General features: G+C 42.0%; 1 protein-coding gene across 2 annotated transcripts in view; it reads left to right on the forward strand.

Annotated features, from left to right (window-relative positions):
- Positions 1-15,249, forward strand: part of SKAP1 (src kinase associated phosphoprotein 1) — a 312,394-nt gene that overhangs the window by 271,276 nt on the left and 25,869 nt on the right. Inside the window, exons 10-11 of one of the 2 annotated variants that reach the window (XM_053570461.1) lie at positions 2,520-2,570; positions 12,935-13,035. In XM_053570461.1, coding sequence (XP_053426436.1) covers positions 2,520-2,570; positions 12,935-13,035 — 152 coding nt within the window. The remainder of the gene's footprint in view (positions 1-2,519; positions 2,571-12,934; positions 13,036-15,249) is intronic. The other variant, XM_053570462.1, reaches the window with a different exon arrangement.

Here is a 15,249-nt window from a genome sequence, read left to right on the forward strand (position 1 = left end):
ACCCTCTCTGCAAAAGTTCCTAAGCACAGCAAATTCTTGGTCTTTGTGATGGAGTTGTCTGATATCAGCAAAAGAGCCTCTCTCTGTCCAAATTATTGGCTATCTATAACTGAGGGGGTACAAACTCCTTCTCTAATAATTTCAATCCTGCAAAACTAGTCCCATGTCAAAAAGGAAAAGCAACCTAACAGGAAGGAAGGAAGTGGGCAAGTAATGAGAAGACAATGTGCAAAGACGATGTTTAATGTGATTTATTTCAGCATGATCTATTTCCTATATTTGATTTCACTTCTCCATTATCTCACATCTTTATTCCTTGTGGTGGGGCCGGGGAAGCACTACAGGTGGTAAGCAGGAAATTCTCTGCTGCTAGCTCATACATGGAGAAAAGAAATGTTGAATCAGAGTGTTCTTTTTCCTATAGTATCTTGAGGACTATATATATATTAAATTTATTTATTTTAAAATCTTGGTAACCAGTGATTTATTTACCCAGAATGGAGAAATCTTAATTTTTTTTTTTTTGCAAGGAGTGGTGTCACTTTTTAATCATAATTTTTATTTTTGCAAGGAATGGTGCCACTGTTTATGTGAAATCAATTACTTCTATAATGTTATATAGCATTTTAACATATTTTTATACTTCTTCTTTTTACCTATAAGCTTGGAGTTTACTTCTCCCAGTCTGACATGCCAGAATTCATTTTGACCTATAAACCTTACATTTAAAGAAAGAAAAAAAGAAATGTCCCCAGACTATATCCTCAAAGGTTCCATTTAGTGGCAAAACTATGGAGAAGCAAGACAGGCAAGTACCATAAGACCCAGAAAGAAAAAGAAAAGGAAAGGAAATGTGACGAGGAGAAGCTGAGTATTTAGCCCTCAAAAACATTGCCTATTATGTCCTATCTACCTTGCATGAGCGTGTATTCGTGTGTGTGAGTGAGAAAGGGAGAAAAAGCATGGTGGTGGTGGTGAAAAAATAGCAAATATATTTTTGCTCATTTTTCCCTATGTATAAAATAACTAAATATGATTCTGGTATACATGCTTTGCTTTATAAAGATTCAATTCCTGTTTTCAGATAGTGTGAAGTCTGAGATGAAACAGATTCATGAGGGTAAGAAACTTAGGCCAATCATATTGTGACTTTGTGCATATAAACACTTGACTGGCATTGACTTGGAACCCATTGTGAATCTATAGCAATTAATTAAAAGACCATTCCAACTGCCCTCAGGAGCTTATACTCTAATGAATAAGGCAGGCTGAATAAAAACAGTAAAAAGGTAACTACAAGCCCCAAGTACTAGGAACATAAAATTATGTACATGACCAGTTTCTGCTACAGCTGAACAAAGATGGATACATTAAGGATTAATTCATCACAGAGGGTTTAAACACCCTCTTCAAATCACACACACACACACCCCCTACAATCCTAGTTCTGGAGTGCTTAAAACCAGAAAGGGCCAGGGTTGATGGTTCACACCTGTAATCCCAGGATTTTGGGAAGACAACACAGGAGGATCACTTAAGGTCAGGAGTTTGAGACCAGCCTGAGCAATATTGAGACCCCATCTCCACAAAAAATAAGAAAAAAATAGCCAAGTGTGATAGTATATGCCTATGCTGCCAGCTTCTCAGGAGGCTTTGGCAAGAGGATCGTGTGAGCCCAGGAGTTTGAGGCTGCACTGAACTATGATGGTACCACTGCACTCTAACTCAGGCAAAAAGAGACCCTGTCTAAAAAAAAAAATTTGTTTTAAAGAAAGAAAAACCAGAGAGAATGCCTGCATGAAGATAATTATTTATTTATCTATTTTTATTTTTATATTTTTGACAGCCTCACTCTGTTGCCCTGGGGTTGAGTGCCATAGCGTCATCATAGCTCACTGCAACTGCAAACTCTTGGGCTCAAGTGATCCTCCTGCCTCAGCTTCCTGAGTATTTGGGACTACAGGCACCCACTACAATGCCCAGCTAGTTTTCCTATTTTTAGTAGAGATGGGCTCTCTCTCTTGCTGAGGCTTGTCTGGAACTCCTGAGTTCAAGCAATCCACCCACCTCAGCCTCCCAGAATGCTATGATTATGGGTGTGGGCTACCACGCCTGGCCCTAAGATAATAAATTTTAAAGAGAATTCCAGAAGGGGAGGAGAAATAGTGTTTGAAGAAAAGGATTAGAATCCTAGTGATAGGAACCTAACTAATCTGGTGGATTTGCAGCTCCATGAAGACAGGAATCCTGATGGTCTTATCTATGCTGGTCCCAAGTTGCTAATGCAGCATCTTGTATGTAGTAAGCACTTAACATCTTATGGATGAATGAATGGGAGGGGAAGGAGAAGAGGGCCAATTTGAAGGTAAGAGATGATTTTTTTTTTTTTTAAAGAACATGGTAACTAAACTTTCCTTGAAGAGGAGAGGATAATGAGCTTAGAGATAAGAGATCCCTCAGTATAATGGATGTGAGACTGTCGACCACTAATTGCTAATACTGATCATTTATCCCCTCAGATGAAGAGCATGATCTAGAAGATGATGAGAGTTGCACTCGAAGAAAAGGAGGTATAAGTGCTTCATATATACACAGGCACTGGGTAGGACATCCAGCTTCCAACTACAGAAAGCACCTTTCTCCAAGACTACAAAAATTACCAGATTTGATAATTAAGAGGGTACTAGTGTGTGACCTCAAAAGCCCCAAATAAACTGATTGGGTAGGAAAAACACCTTAACTTTAAAAGCAGCTACCCATTCACTGTAATTAATGTTCCGAAAACAGCTAAGATTTATCCTAGAGAGGATAGAAGCCAAACCAGATATTTATTTTTTTCCTATCGGTATTTCTTAAATCAGTACAGTGAAAATAGAATTGCCTCATCCCTAAGAGATCGGAAGATTGAGAATAGAAAGAATGGAAATGTCTCCTCTCTGAGAGGCCCAGAGATTGCAGGTTCAGAGGGGAATGGAAATGTGTCAGACCTGAAAAGTGAACATGGGGTGAAGGATAGAATTACTTGGTGATGCTGACTTCTGATGGCCTGGTTTCATTCCAGGCACATTTGGAAATGAATATGTAACAGGTTTGCTGAATACAGAATTACATCTTCTTCATCCCAGACTGTTAACCATGCTCCAGACTGTTAGTGAGCCTATCCTTTCTAAGGTCAGATGACCTGCTGAAGCCTCCTTAAGTGAACTAAGGGCCTATTCCATTGTTGTCAGTAAAGGAATGCTGTGCGTTGCAAGGGCCACCTCAAGGACGTTCATTCCATCAGCAGAGCCCAAATCATGACTGATTTGGATACTAGATGATTTTTTTCTTAGACAGTCTATGAAAATCTTGAGCCTAGGAGTCCTTTCCCTCTTTCCTTCCCTGCTCCTTCTCACTTTCTCCAGCTTTATGTTTTCCCATTCTCCCCACTTCTTTTTTTTTTTTTGTAGAGACAGAGTCTCACTTTATGGCCCTGGGTAGAGTGCTGTGGCATCACACAGCTCACAGCAACCTCCAACTCCTGGACCTAAGCGATTCTCTTGCCTCAGTCTCCCGAGTAGCTGGGACTACAGACGCCCGCCACAACGCCCGGCTATTTTTTTTTTTTTTTTTTTTTGGTTGCAATTCAGCCATGGCCGGGTTTGAACCCACCACCCTCGGTATATGGGGCCAGCGCTTTACCGACTGAGCCACAGGCGCCGCCTCTCCCCACTTCTTATTTCCTTATGCTTTTTTTTTCTCTTCCTTATCCATCCAGCAAAATCCCCTTTCCTGAGTTCATTCTCTATAGGAAGCGAATACTTAAAATGTGTAGGACCCAACTTCATATGGTTCCCTCTTCTCCCAGGGGTGGGAAGAGACAGTCTAGAAGTAGCATCAGAAGTCATATGCCACAGCAGGAGAAAGAAAAAGCACCTGAGGTGGGTATGGGGCAAGGATGTTGGCATAGCTTCAAGTACCACATGATAATTAACATATGTGATTCAGGCCTGGCACAGTGGCTCACACCTGGAATCCTAGCATTCTGGGAGGCCGAGGTGAGTGGATTGTTTAAGTTCATGAGTTCAAGACCAGCCTGAGCAAGAGCAAGACCCTGTCTCTACTAAAAATAGAAAAACTGAGGCCAGAGGATCGCTTGAGCCCGAGTTGGAGGTTTCTGTGAGCTATGACGCCACAGCACTCTACCCAAGGCAACAACTTGAGACTCTGTCTCGAAAAAAAATGTGATTCAGTCCTTTCTGAAACCTATTTTCTACTATTTCCTATTTGCTGTGCAGAATTCCACTGAATATCTCTTCTGACCCACCCATATTCCCTATTTATACTTTATCAACCAATTTCCATCACCAGTACAGACATCATGTGGACAGTGTGTGTGGAGTCGCTGTAAGCTTTCTGTGGCTGACTTTATATTAAACTCCATTCAGGAAGCATCAGTCTCCGACAAAATCTAAAATTCATTTTCAGACTCCTCCCTCATCTCATTTCCTCTTTCCACCTCTGTCTATAAGGTTATATCTGGAAAGTGAGAGCAGATTTATTTCCTAACTGTTACAACAGCTATAATTCAAGTACTCTTTTTTCTTTAAAAAAACAAAAAACCCTTTTGTTCCTCATGCTTCTTGCCTCCAAAATGGGTGTTATTAAAGTATAGTGAGCTCTAAATATGTTTCTGCAGTTTATACTTCCCACCAGTTATGATGATTGGTGACTTAGCGATTACAAAACAGGAGGGCTTTTAGTTCTCCCTGCAAAATCTGTGGCAGGAATTTTTATTATTTGTGTTTACTTATTTATTTATTGAATTTATATAGTGCCTTTTCTCTAAAGGGGCCATAGAAATGGTGACAAATACGTAACATCCTAATGTCATCATTTGGTTTTAAAACAATAAAGTATAGAGGTCGGGGGAAGGGCAGGTAACCCCAGTGAAGGCATTTAAAAGGCAGGGAGTGCTAGGACAGCGTGAATTCTTATGTCATAGATAAGCTACACAAGTTTATGTCACTGAGTGTTCCTCAGTTGTTAACATGCTTTTTGGAAGGGAAAAAATTTTTAAGCAAGTTGACCTTTCCCTTTTTACTTTTCTCCAACATCTGAGGATCCTGTTCTTTGAATCCTGTGCTTTTCCCTGATGGAATCACTAACATCTTTTTTTATTTTGAGACAGTCTTGCTACGTTGCCCTCAGTAGAGCGCTGTGGCATCAGAGCTCACAGCAACCTCCCTTGGGCTTAAGCAATTCTCTTGCCTCAGCTTCCCAAGTAGCTGGCACTACAGGCGCCCGCCACAACGCCCGGCTATTTTTTTTGTTGCAGTTGTCATTGTTGTTTTTAGCTGGCCCGGGCTGGGTTCAAACCTGCCAGCCTTGGTGTATGTGGCTGGTGCCGTAACCACTGTGCTACAGGCCCCAAGCCAGAATTGCTAACATTTTTAATGTCCAACTAGATCTTGTCAGAAAGAGAGGGTATAGGAATTCAGTTTATTCTTATTGAGTGTTAATGACCCTGTAAGATGTAATTTCTTTTATTTTATTCTGTTACCTAGAAAATCTATCACAGCCTTGTAGTATTGATTATTCAATCTATAAAGAGCTCGGTTTACAGCATGACTGTTAGTAACAGGGTTATTTTAATGAGTGACTCTTCAACACCTCAGATTTTCGCTAAATTCCAACCCATCAGCCTAACAGTCTAACACTAAGAGTCTTACATAACGAGAGCTTATCTCCTTTCCTTGTCCTGAAAAGGTAATATCTAAGTAACCAAAAATAAAACTTGCTCTGTGCTGTTTATATTAAAATTACTGTCCATTTGCTTGGGTGTGTTAAGTCAAATAAAAAGCATTCCTGGAAGCACAAATCACCCTCAGATATATTAAATCCCCCCTAAAGAAAATCTTAAAACAAATTTTTGTTTTACTCTGAAATTGTGGGCAAACTAAGCCAAAAGGAGACAGACCACACTATTGTGGTCCTAAAAGCAAATGATTGCTTATGCTTATAAGCAACCTTCTGCCTTCAGGAGGACAGAAAAATGGTTGCCAATCGGCATTCTATTGTGAGATACCTTCTCACTTTATTGCTGGCCATTAGAGTGGACTATTACATGAAAGAAACAGAAGGAAACCAGAGTTATTTGCAGTTCTTACCTTTTGAAATCTGTTTCTCAAGACCAAATATGAGTTGGTCATCAACCAGCTAAAATTTTGGCCCAATAAAAGTACCAAATGAGATGAAAATCAGAATCTGCTAATAGTAATTTCAAAACTCAAGAGTAAAGTGCTATGAAAATAAGCAAAAGGCTCCGCACCTGTAGCTCAAGTGGCTAAGACGCCAGCCACATACACCAGAGCTGGTGGGTTCGAATCCAGCCTGGCCCACCAAACAACAATAACAACTACAACCAAAAAATAGCCAGGTGTTGTGGCAGGCGCCTGTAGCCCGAGCTTATTGGGAGGCTGAGGCAAGAGACTCACTTAAGCCTAGGAGTTGGAGGAGCTGTGACACCACGCACTCTACCCAGGGCCACAGCTTGAGACTGTGTCTCAAAAAGAAAAAAAAAAAAAGAAGCAAAAGGTATTGCCAGATTGCTCTTCCTGTTCTGGTGCCATTGAATGTGGAATCTGGAAATTTTTTTCATATCTTCTTTCTAAAATAGTTAATAATGTATCAGAGTCTATCTGAGTGGACTGAACAAGATGGCCCTTTCTGACCTGGCCTAGAAAACATTGCAAGTTGCTTCCAGAGAGTCAATGCTTTGGCTATTTTTTGATCCAAATCTCATGGTTTCATGCTGTGGTAGGACTGGCTTTATCCATCTTCTTGTTTTGTCTTTTCCATAATCTAAGAGGTTGTACCCCAAACCAGACCTCACTGACACAGTTGTTTTAGTCATCAAAAAAGTGTAAACAGGGCGGCGCCTGTGGCTCAGTCGGTAAGGCGCCGGCCCCATATACCGAGGGTGGCGGGTTCAAACCCGGCCCCGGCCAAACTGCAACCAAAAAATAGCCGGGCGTTGTGGCGGGCGCCTGTAGTCCCAGCTACTTGGGAAGCTGAGGCAAGAGAATGGCTTAAGCCCAGGAGTTGGAGGTTGCTGTGAGCTGTGTGAGGCCACAGCACTCTACCGAGGGCCATAAAGTGAGACTCTGTCTCTACAAAAAAAAAAAAAAAAAAAAAAAAGTGTAAACAACCTGCTGACCTACCTTTAGCCTCTTATCCCTGGTCACGGCTTGAATTCTGGGTTGCCCAATGTCCTCCAAACAAAAGATGAACTCTGTAAGGAACGTTCTCTTGTCCCTAAGAAAGGGGGAGGGCAGAAGGGTGTCCCTATCCTTTTACCTTAGAACTTTCCCCATCATAAAGACTAGTTTTCAGATACTGACTCTGTCAAATATATCACCAAGTTAGCCTCAGCTAAGGAGAAATGACTATTACCATTTATAAAGAACTTGGCAGGCAATGACAAATGCTTTCCAATAAATACCTGGAAAAGAGAAAAACAATACTAATTTTTTTTGTCTGTTGCTTTTCTTCCTATGACATTTTGTACTCTTGCATTTTAGCTTCCCTTACATGCCATAAAGAGAATAAGATACTGCCCCTTTCCCTCTCTCTCTCTCTCTCTCAAAAGTCCTTCTAAGCTCCGCTAGCAATTTAAATGCAGCGATCATACCCATTAGCTTCTCTATCGTTGTAATTGTTGTTAATTGTTATAACTGTTTTAGTTATTAGTGGTGTCATTATTGCTCTGGATCCTCTGTCTGTTTTATGCTGAATATATTAGTGCTTTCCTTTTGAATTACCAGGCTTTATTTAGTGCAGAGTTACGTTTTTTTGGAGAGACGTTGAGAAATGCTGGCATTAAGCTTTATTCTTTTGTTTTTCATTCCAAATGGACAGACTGGAAAAAAAATAATTAGATGGAATAATGTACTCAAAATGAGAATGAGGATGTTTTGAATTAATTAAATGGTCAGAATGCTGCACATTTCTGATCGCAGACGGCTGCCAGAGTATGTAAACCAAAGGAACTTTTTAATCCAGCCCACAGAGGAAGCCTCGCTTTTGGGCTCTCAATTCCCCCTCACGACTCTGAAGAAATCAAAGTCTCCTCATTTATTCCCTAGTTTATAGAATGAACTGGACAAGTTTAGGGAGAAGCTGGACCAGCCCTGCAGACAGGGGGTCGTCAGGCACTTTCTGGGGCCAAGCCTGAGAAAAGAAGCTCTCCTCAGACTTAGCTCTTCCCCTCTTCAAGATTCTTAAATAATACCCACTTAGGTAGGGTTTAAAGGCTTCAGAAAAGCCTTCTCTGACCCTTGAACTGTGCCACATTCCCTTTTATGCACAGCATCCCCAAATTCTCCTTCATAGACATATCACAATCATAAATAAATATTTGTGTAATAGTTTCTTCCACGGTGCATCACCCACAGCAGGGTAGCTCTGAGAGCAGGGCCAGTATGGCCAGTGTGGAAGTCCTGGCCCCTAACCCAGTCCCTGGCAAAGTAGTGAGGGTACATGTGTACATGGTCATAAATGGAAATCACACATATGTTAAATAGAGAGTCCGCATTATGAAGTCCAATCTTGTCCAGCTCAGGAATTACCCTTCACTGATACCCATAATACCAGAAAACCTCTAACTGGATAGCAAGTCCAGCCTTTTTCCAGTCTTTAGCCCTTCATTCGGCTTGTTTTTCAGAGCCGTCTTGTACAGATTCTAGTTCTGACAATTTTCTTGTTCTTGGGCCTGTCTAAAGTATCTCCTGGATTCCTGAAATCTATCTTCTTAGGGCCCTTAGCACCAAAAGCCTTTTCTATCTTTACATTTTCTTGGAAAACTTGTTTTCTATCTAGCTTCTTAGTTTCCCTGTGATCTATTCTGCTTTTAGAATAGATCTTTTTCTAGGCATTCTCCCCAGGTCCTATATATAGCCAATATCAAATCATTTTTTACATATGTACCCAAAAGGTACCTATAATCTTAGGAGCTTTCCTGCATCCTCCATGCACACTGTGGTGAGCTGTACCCTCAAAATGACCAGAAAAAGTCAAAATAACCTTGTCGGTCTTCTTACCATTTAGCAATATCGAGTTATGTTTTAAAAAAATATTTTTTTTATTTTTGAGACAGAGTCTTACTCTATCACCTTGAGTAGAGAGCTATGACATCATAGCTCACAGCAACCTCAAACTTTTGGGCTTAGGTGATCCTCTTCTCTCAGCCTCCTGAGTAGCTGATACTATAGGTACCTACCACAATACCCAGCTTGTTTTTTTTTTCCATTTTTAGTAGAGATGGGGTCTTGCTCTTGCTCAGGTTGGTCTTAAACTTCAGTAATCCACCCACTTTGGCCTTCCAAAGTGCTCAACTTACAGGCATGAGCCACCACACCTAACCTAAAAAATCTATTTTTATAAAAATTATTACACCTGTGCTTGGTGCCCGTAGCACAGAGGTTACGACGTCAGCCACATGCACCCAGGCTGGCAGGTTTGAACCCGGCCCAGGCCAGTTTAACAACAATGACAACTACAACCAAAAAATAGCTGGGTGTTGTGGTGGGTGCCTATAGTCCCAGCTACTTGGGAGGCTGAGGCAAGAGAATCGTTTAAGCCCAAGAGTTTGACGTTGCTGTCAGCTGTGATGCCAAGTCACTCTACCGAGGGTGACATAGTGAGACTCTGTCTCAAAAAAAAAAAAAAATTATTACACCTGTAATCCTAGCACTCTGGGAGGCTGAGGCGGGTGGATTGCCTAAGCCCAGGAGTTCAAGACCAGCCTGAGTAAGAGTGAGACCCTCATCTCTAAAAATTAGCTGGGCATTGTGGCAGGCACCTGTAGAGCCAGCTACCAAGGAGGCTAAAGCAAGAGAATCACTTTGAGCCCAAGAGCTTAAGGTTGCTGTGAGCTATGACACCATGGTACTCTACCAAGGGTAACAAAAGTAAGACTCTGTCTCAAAAAATAATTTTTTGGGGCGGCACCTGTGGCTTAAAGGAGTAGGGCGCTGGCCACAAATGCCGAAGGTAGCAGGTTCAAACCAAGCCCCGGCCAAAAATTGCCCCCCCAAAAATAATAATAATAATAATTTTTTTTCTCTATCATATATAAATCCATGAAGAATACTGATGTCAATATACTTCTCATTCCTAAATTTGGTCGAAATCTTGGAGCGATTAATCAACTCCATTACAACTGAAAATACATTAGTACATCCTATGAGAAAATTACTTTTACTTTTCAGGGACTGATATTTCTCTATTATTTCATGCCCCAAAAAATATCCTTTGTCTTTTCAATAATTAACTTACTTCTCCCAAAGTATTTTTCTTTCAAACATACTCCCAACACTGGCAGAAGCTTTTCAAGATAATCATTTTGTTTGCTGCCCTCTGTTGTCAGCTGCACATACAATTTTCTGTATAAAGAAAACATGCTTGAGTTTCTATACAGTTGATATTTTTACTTCAATTTGCAGTATGTGAGTATTAACTAAATAGTTGTATCCCTCCTCTCTTTCTGTACCATTTGAGATTCCTACTGAAGGCTGGGTGCAGTGGCTCATACCTGTAATCCTAGCACTCTGGGAGGCCAAGGCGGGTTGACTGCCTAAGCTCACAGGTTCATGGCCAGCCTGAGCAAGAGCAAGACACCATCTCTAAAAAAAAAAAGCTAGCCGGACATTGTGGCAGGCACCTGTAGTCCCAGCTACTCGGGAGGCTGAGGCAAGAGAATCCGCTTGAGCCCCGGAGTTTGAGATTGCTGTGATCTATGATACCATGGCACTCTACTGAGGACAATAAAGTGGGACTCTGTCTCAAAAAAGAAAAAAAGATTCCTACTGAAGTTCTTTTTCAGAGACATATAGGGATTTTTTCTCCCTATGCTTTTGCTTGAATTGCTCATCAGTCAGGAACAAGTAGGAAAAAGGCAAATATAAGTGCCCCACTACCTACTTGCCCCTATCCTAGGCAAGTGGAAGGGTCCAAAAAAAAAAAGGAGAGGAAAAGGCGGTGCCTGTGGCTCAAAGGGGTAGGGCACTGGCCCCATATGCCGATGGTGGCAGGTTCAAACCCAGCCCTAGCCAAAAACTGCAAAAAAAAAAAAAAAAAAAAAAAAAACAAGGAAAGGAAAGGTGGAAATCTGTAGAAGAGAGCCCTCCCAAATCACATGAATTTTAATTAGAACGCAGGACTCTTGTCTCCCATTAATCAAATTTCATCTTTGATAGTGCTTTGTTTACAACTCTCATAGGTACCTACAGTAGCTTCCAAGGAAGGGGGAGCCTCCCTGTCTAGAGGGCATTAGCGCTCTTGCCATTCAAATCTCCAGATTCTCTCCCACTTTGTACTCTAGTGTTTAACCTTTCCGGGTAGAAGGAGATCAATACAAATTCTTCATTGTTAAGAATCGATGGCTGTCCTGTGGCATCATTGCCATCTCGTCTTGCTGAGAAGCCCAGTAAATCTCTCCAGCTGCTTCCAAAGCTCAGTTTGTCGTCTTCAGTTATGTTCATTTTTAATGCAGATCACTTTGGTTTTTGTTTCCCTGGGGGCTTACAGATAAATCTTGGCAGACATGTTCAGGGTCTACAAATGAGATGCTGGAAAAGGGCCAGCCCACCCAGAATTTAGTTGTAATGGATGAGACACCCCCCTTGTTTCCACTTAAAGACAGGGCTATTCAGTTCAGTACTTATTAGTGATTGCCTCATATAATACCTGGGTGGGAAGTGCCTAGGATGAAGTTCCTGCATAACAGAGAAGGCCAAAGTGTGAGCTGTGATGCAGCAGCTTGCTGGCTGACTCTGCCTGTCTCATACAGACAGCCCCTGAGTTACAAACATCCAACCTGCGTACAACTCGCACTTATGAACAGATGCTATTATAGGCAGTAGGTAAATGTACCTGTTACAACTTACATACAAATTCAACTTAAGAAAACCTACAGAACCTGGCGGCGCCTGTGGCTCAGTGAGTAGGGCGCCGGCCCCATATGCCGAGGGTGGCGGGTTCAAACCCAGCCCCGGCCAAACTGCAACAACAACAAAAAAAAATAGCCGGGCGTTGTGGCGGGCGCCTGTAGTCCCAGCTGCTCGGGATGCTGAGGCAAGAGAATCCCGTAAGCCCAAGAGTTAGAGGTTGCTGTGAGCCGTGTGACGCCACGGCACTCTACCCGAGGGCGGTACAGTGAGACTCTGTCTCTACAAAAAAAAAAAATAAGAAAACCTACAGAACCTATCCTGTTTGTAACCCAGGGACTGCCTGCATTAGGCAGAAGTTGGAGACTTGTGATCTTTCAAATGCATAAGGAAGAGAACCACTAGATAGTTTTAGATACCCTGGATCAAGAAAGTCTGGCAGGAAATTTCTGCATGCTGCTTACTTACAAACCAAGTGAAAAATTACCTGCCTTGGGGTGGCACCTGTGGCTCAGGGAGTAGGGTGCTGGCTCCATATACCAAGGGTGGCGTGTTTGAACTCGGCTACAGCCAAACTGCAATAAAAAAAAATAGCCAGGTGTTGTGGAGGGCGCCTGTAGTCCCAGCTACTCAAGCTGAGACAAGAGAATCACCTAAGCCCAGGAGTTGGAGGTTGCTGTGAGCTGTGATGCCATAGCACTCTACCCAGGGCAACAAAGTGAGACTCTGTCTCTAAAAAAAAAAAAAAAATTACCTGCTTTATATTTATCATATTGTTGAACAGCATCCTACTAGGGGTGATCTGTAAATATTTAATGTTAGTTAATGATTTCTTCTCCCATAGTCCTTTGCTCAGACTGAGTGTTTGGCTGTATCTCAGATCAACCTTCCTGAATCTTAGGTTTCCTAAGGGCAATATCAGAACTCTGGTCCATTTGCAGGAAAAATGTGGGCTCCTTGGAAAAGACAGAGTCCTTTTAACTTTGATTTCTCCTCTCTTTGATCAGTAGCCTCTGCCAGTTATTACCAGGGCCTATGGGATTGCCATGGTGACCACCCAGATGAACTGTCCTTCCAACGGGGTGACCTCATCCGCATTCTGAGTAAGGTAAGGACAAAGAGTGTGGGGCTTGGGTCAAAAATCAATTTTTTAACTCGATGACATAGTCACCATAACTGAAATTATACCATGTCACACACTTCTCTGTGTATATTACATGATTCCCTCACATATAGAATAAACACTCATTTATTCATAATTTTTAAGGAAATTTTTAATTGAAAATCCAGATGCAGAAACCAGTTTTCAGATTTAAAAATACAATAAAGTGGACATAATACCAAAATTAGGCCAATCAAAATTTGATCTTTTTGACCTCTGTGCCTAAAGGTCATTACTATATACATAATTTATAACCACATAATACTACTGAAAACATTCTAACTAGGTAAGCTGCCTTCTTATTTCCTTTATAGATAAACAAAACTGTAACATAATTACATATGGGGGGAGGAGTCAGAGCTAGTTAGCTCAGTTGGTTTGAGCAAGTGCTGATAAAGGCAAAGAGGGTGAATCCAATCCCTTGCAGACCAGCTAACTTTATTCTCTTCCTTAGCAACAATTTAACCCCTTGCTTCAGCCAATCATTTCATAAATAGTATTGTTGATCATAAAGGAACTGAGTTAAAAAATTTTTATACGGCCAGGCACAGTAGTACACGCCTATAAGCCTAGCACTCTGGGAGGCCGAGGAGGGTAGATTGCCTGAGCTCACGAGTTTGAGACCAGCCTGAGCAAGAACAAGACTCTGTCTCTAAAAATACCTGGGCGTTGTGGCATTGGGTCTATAGTCCCAGCTACTCAGGAGGCTGAGGCAAGAGGATCACTTGAACCCAAGAGTTTGAGGTTGCTGTGAGCTATGATGCCATGGCACTCTACCATGGACCTCAAAGTGAGATTCTGTCTCAAAAACAGGAAAAAAAAATTTTTTTTATAATTTTTTTTTGAGACAGAGTCTTACTCTGTTTACCCAGGCTAGGGAGTGATGACATCAGCCTAGCTCACAGCAACCTCAAACTCCTGGGCTCAAGCAATCCTGAGTATCTGTGACTACAGGCACCCACCAAAACAGCTGGCTAACTTTCCTATTTTTTGTAGAGATGGGGACTCACTCTTGCTCAGGCTGGTCTCCAACTCCTGAACTCAAGTGATCCTCCCACCTCTCAGCCTCTCAAAGCACTAGGATTACAGGCTTGAGTTAAAATTTTAAAAAGGATGGATGGATTATTACAGACCTATGTGAAGAAGATTCAGAACTCATGGGCTTGGAAGATCCATAAAGAAAGATCATACATATTCCTTCCACATAGGTAGGCTAAGATAATAGGTTCTGTCCCTAAAAGAACTTTTTTTTTGAGACAGAGTCTCAAGCTGTTACCCTGGGTAGAGTGCCGTGGCATTAGAGCTCACATCCTCCTCTAACTCTTGGGCTCAAGCGATCCTCTTGCCTCAGTTTTTTCTATTTTTAGTAGAAACGGGATCTCACTGTTGCTCAGGTTGGTCTCGAACTAATGAGCTCAAGCAGTCCACCAGCCTCAGCCTCCCAGAGTGCTAGGATTAGAGGCATGAGCCACTGTGCCTGGCCCCTAAAAGAACTTATTAAAAACTCCATTCTTTGTTTAGTCAGTCAATATCTACAGATACATTTTTGAAAGAGGCACAATTATGTAGATTCCATAAAGGAAAATTAAAAACCCATTGTGTGGGCGGTGCCTGTGGCTCAGTGAGTAGGGCACCGGCCCCATATGTCAAAGGTGGCGGGTTCAAACCCAGCCCCGGCCAAACTGCAACAAAAAAATAGCCGGGCGTTGTGGCGGGCGCCTGTAGTCCCAGCTGCTTGGGAGGCTGAGGCAAGAGAATCGCGTAAGCCCAAGAGTTGGAGGTTGCTGTGAGCCATGTGAAGTCATGGCACTCTACCTGAGGGCGGTATGGTGAGACTCTGTCTCTATAAAAAAAGACAAAACCCATTGCGTTATTAACCCATCATGTACTGTTTATCTTTATTCTATGAATGTTACTACCTTAGCCTGGGATTTATCTCTGTTTGAAGCTCCTTAGGAAACAGTCCAGGTCTGACCCAAAGTATCTCTCAGTGGTTCCAATGAATCAAGGCCCTTAAACAAGGACTAAATTCAGACACAACCTTTTGCGGGAGAGCGGGAGGCCTGCAGGCCCTGCTGAGTGAGATTGTAATCTTCTAGTGATTTCTCCTGGATTCCTAACTCAGCGCCATCCTAGTGCCATTTCAGTGCAGCTCCAATA

This window comes from Nycticebus coucang, chromosome 18, assembly GCF_027406575.1.
Source record: "Nycticebus coucang isolate mNycCou1 chromosome 18, mNycCou1.pri, whole genome shotgun sequence".
In the NCBI taxonomy this organism is placed as follows: Eukaryota; Metazoa; Chordata; class Mammalia; order Primates; family Lorisidae; genus Nycticebus; species Nycticebus coucang.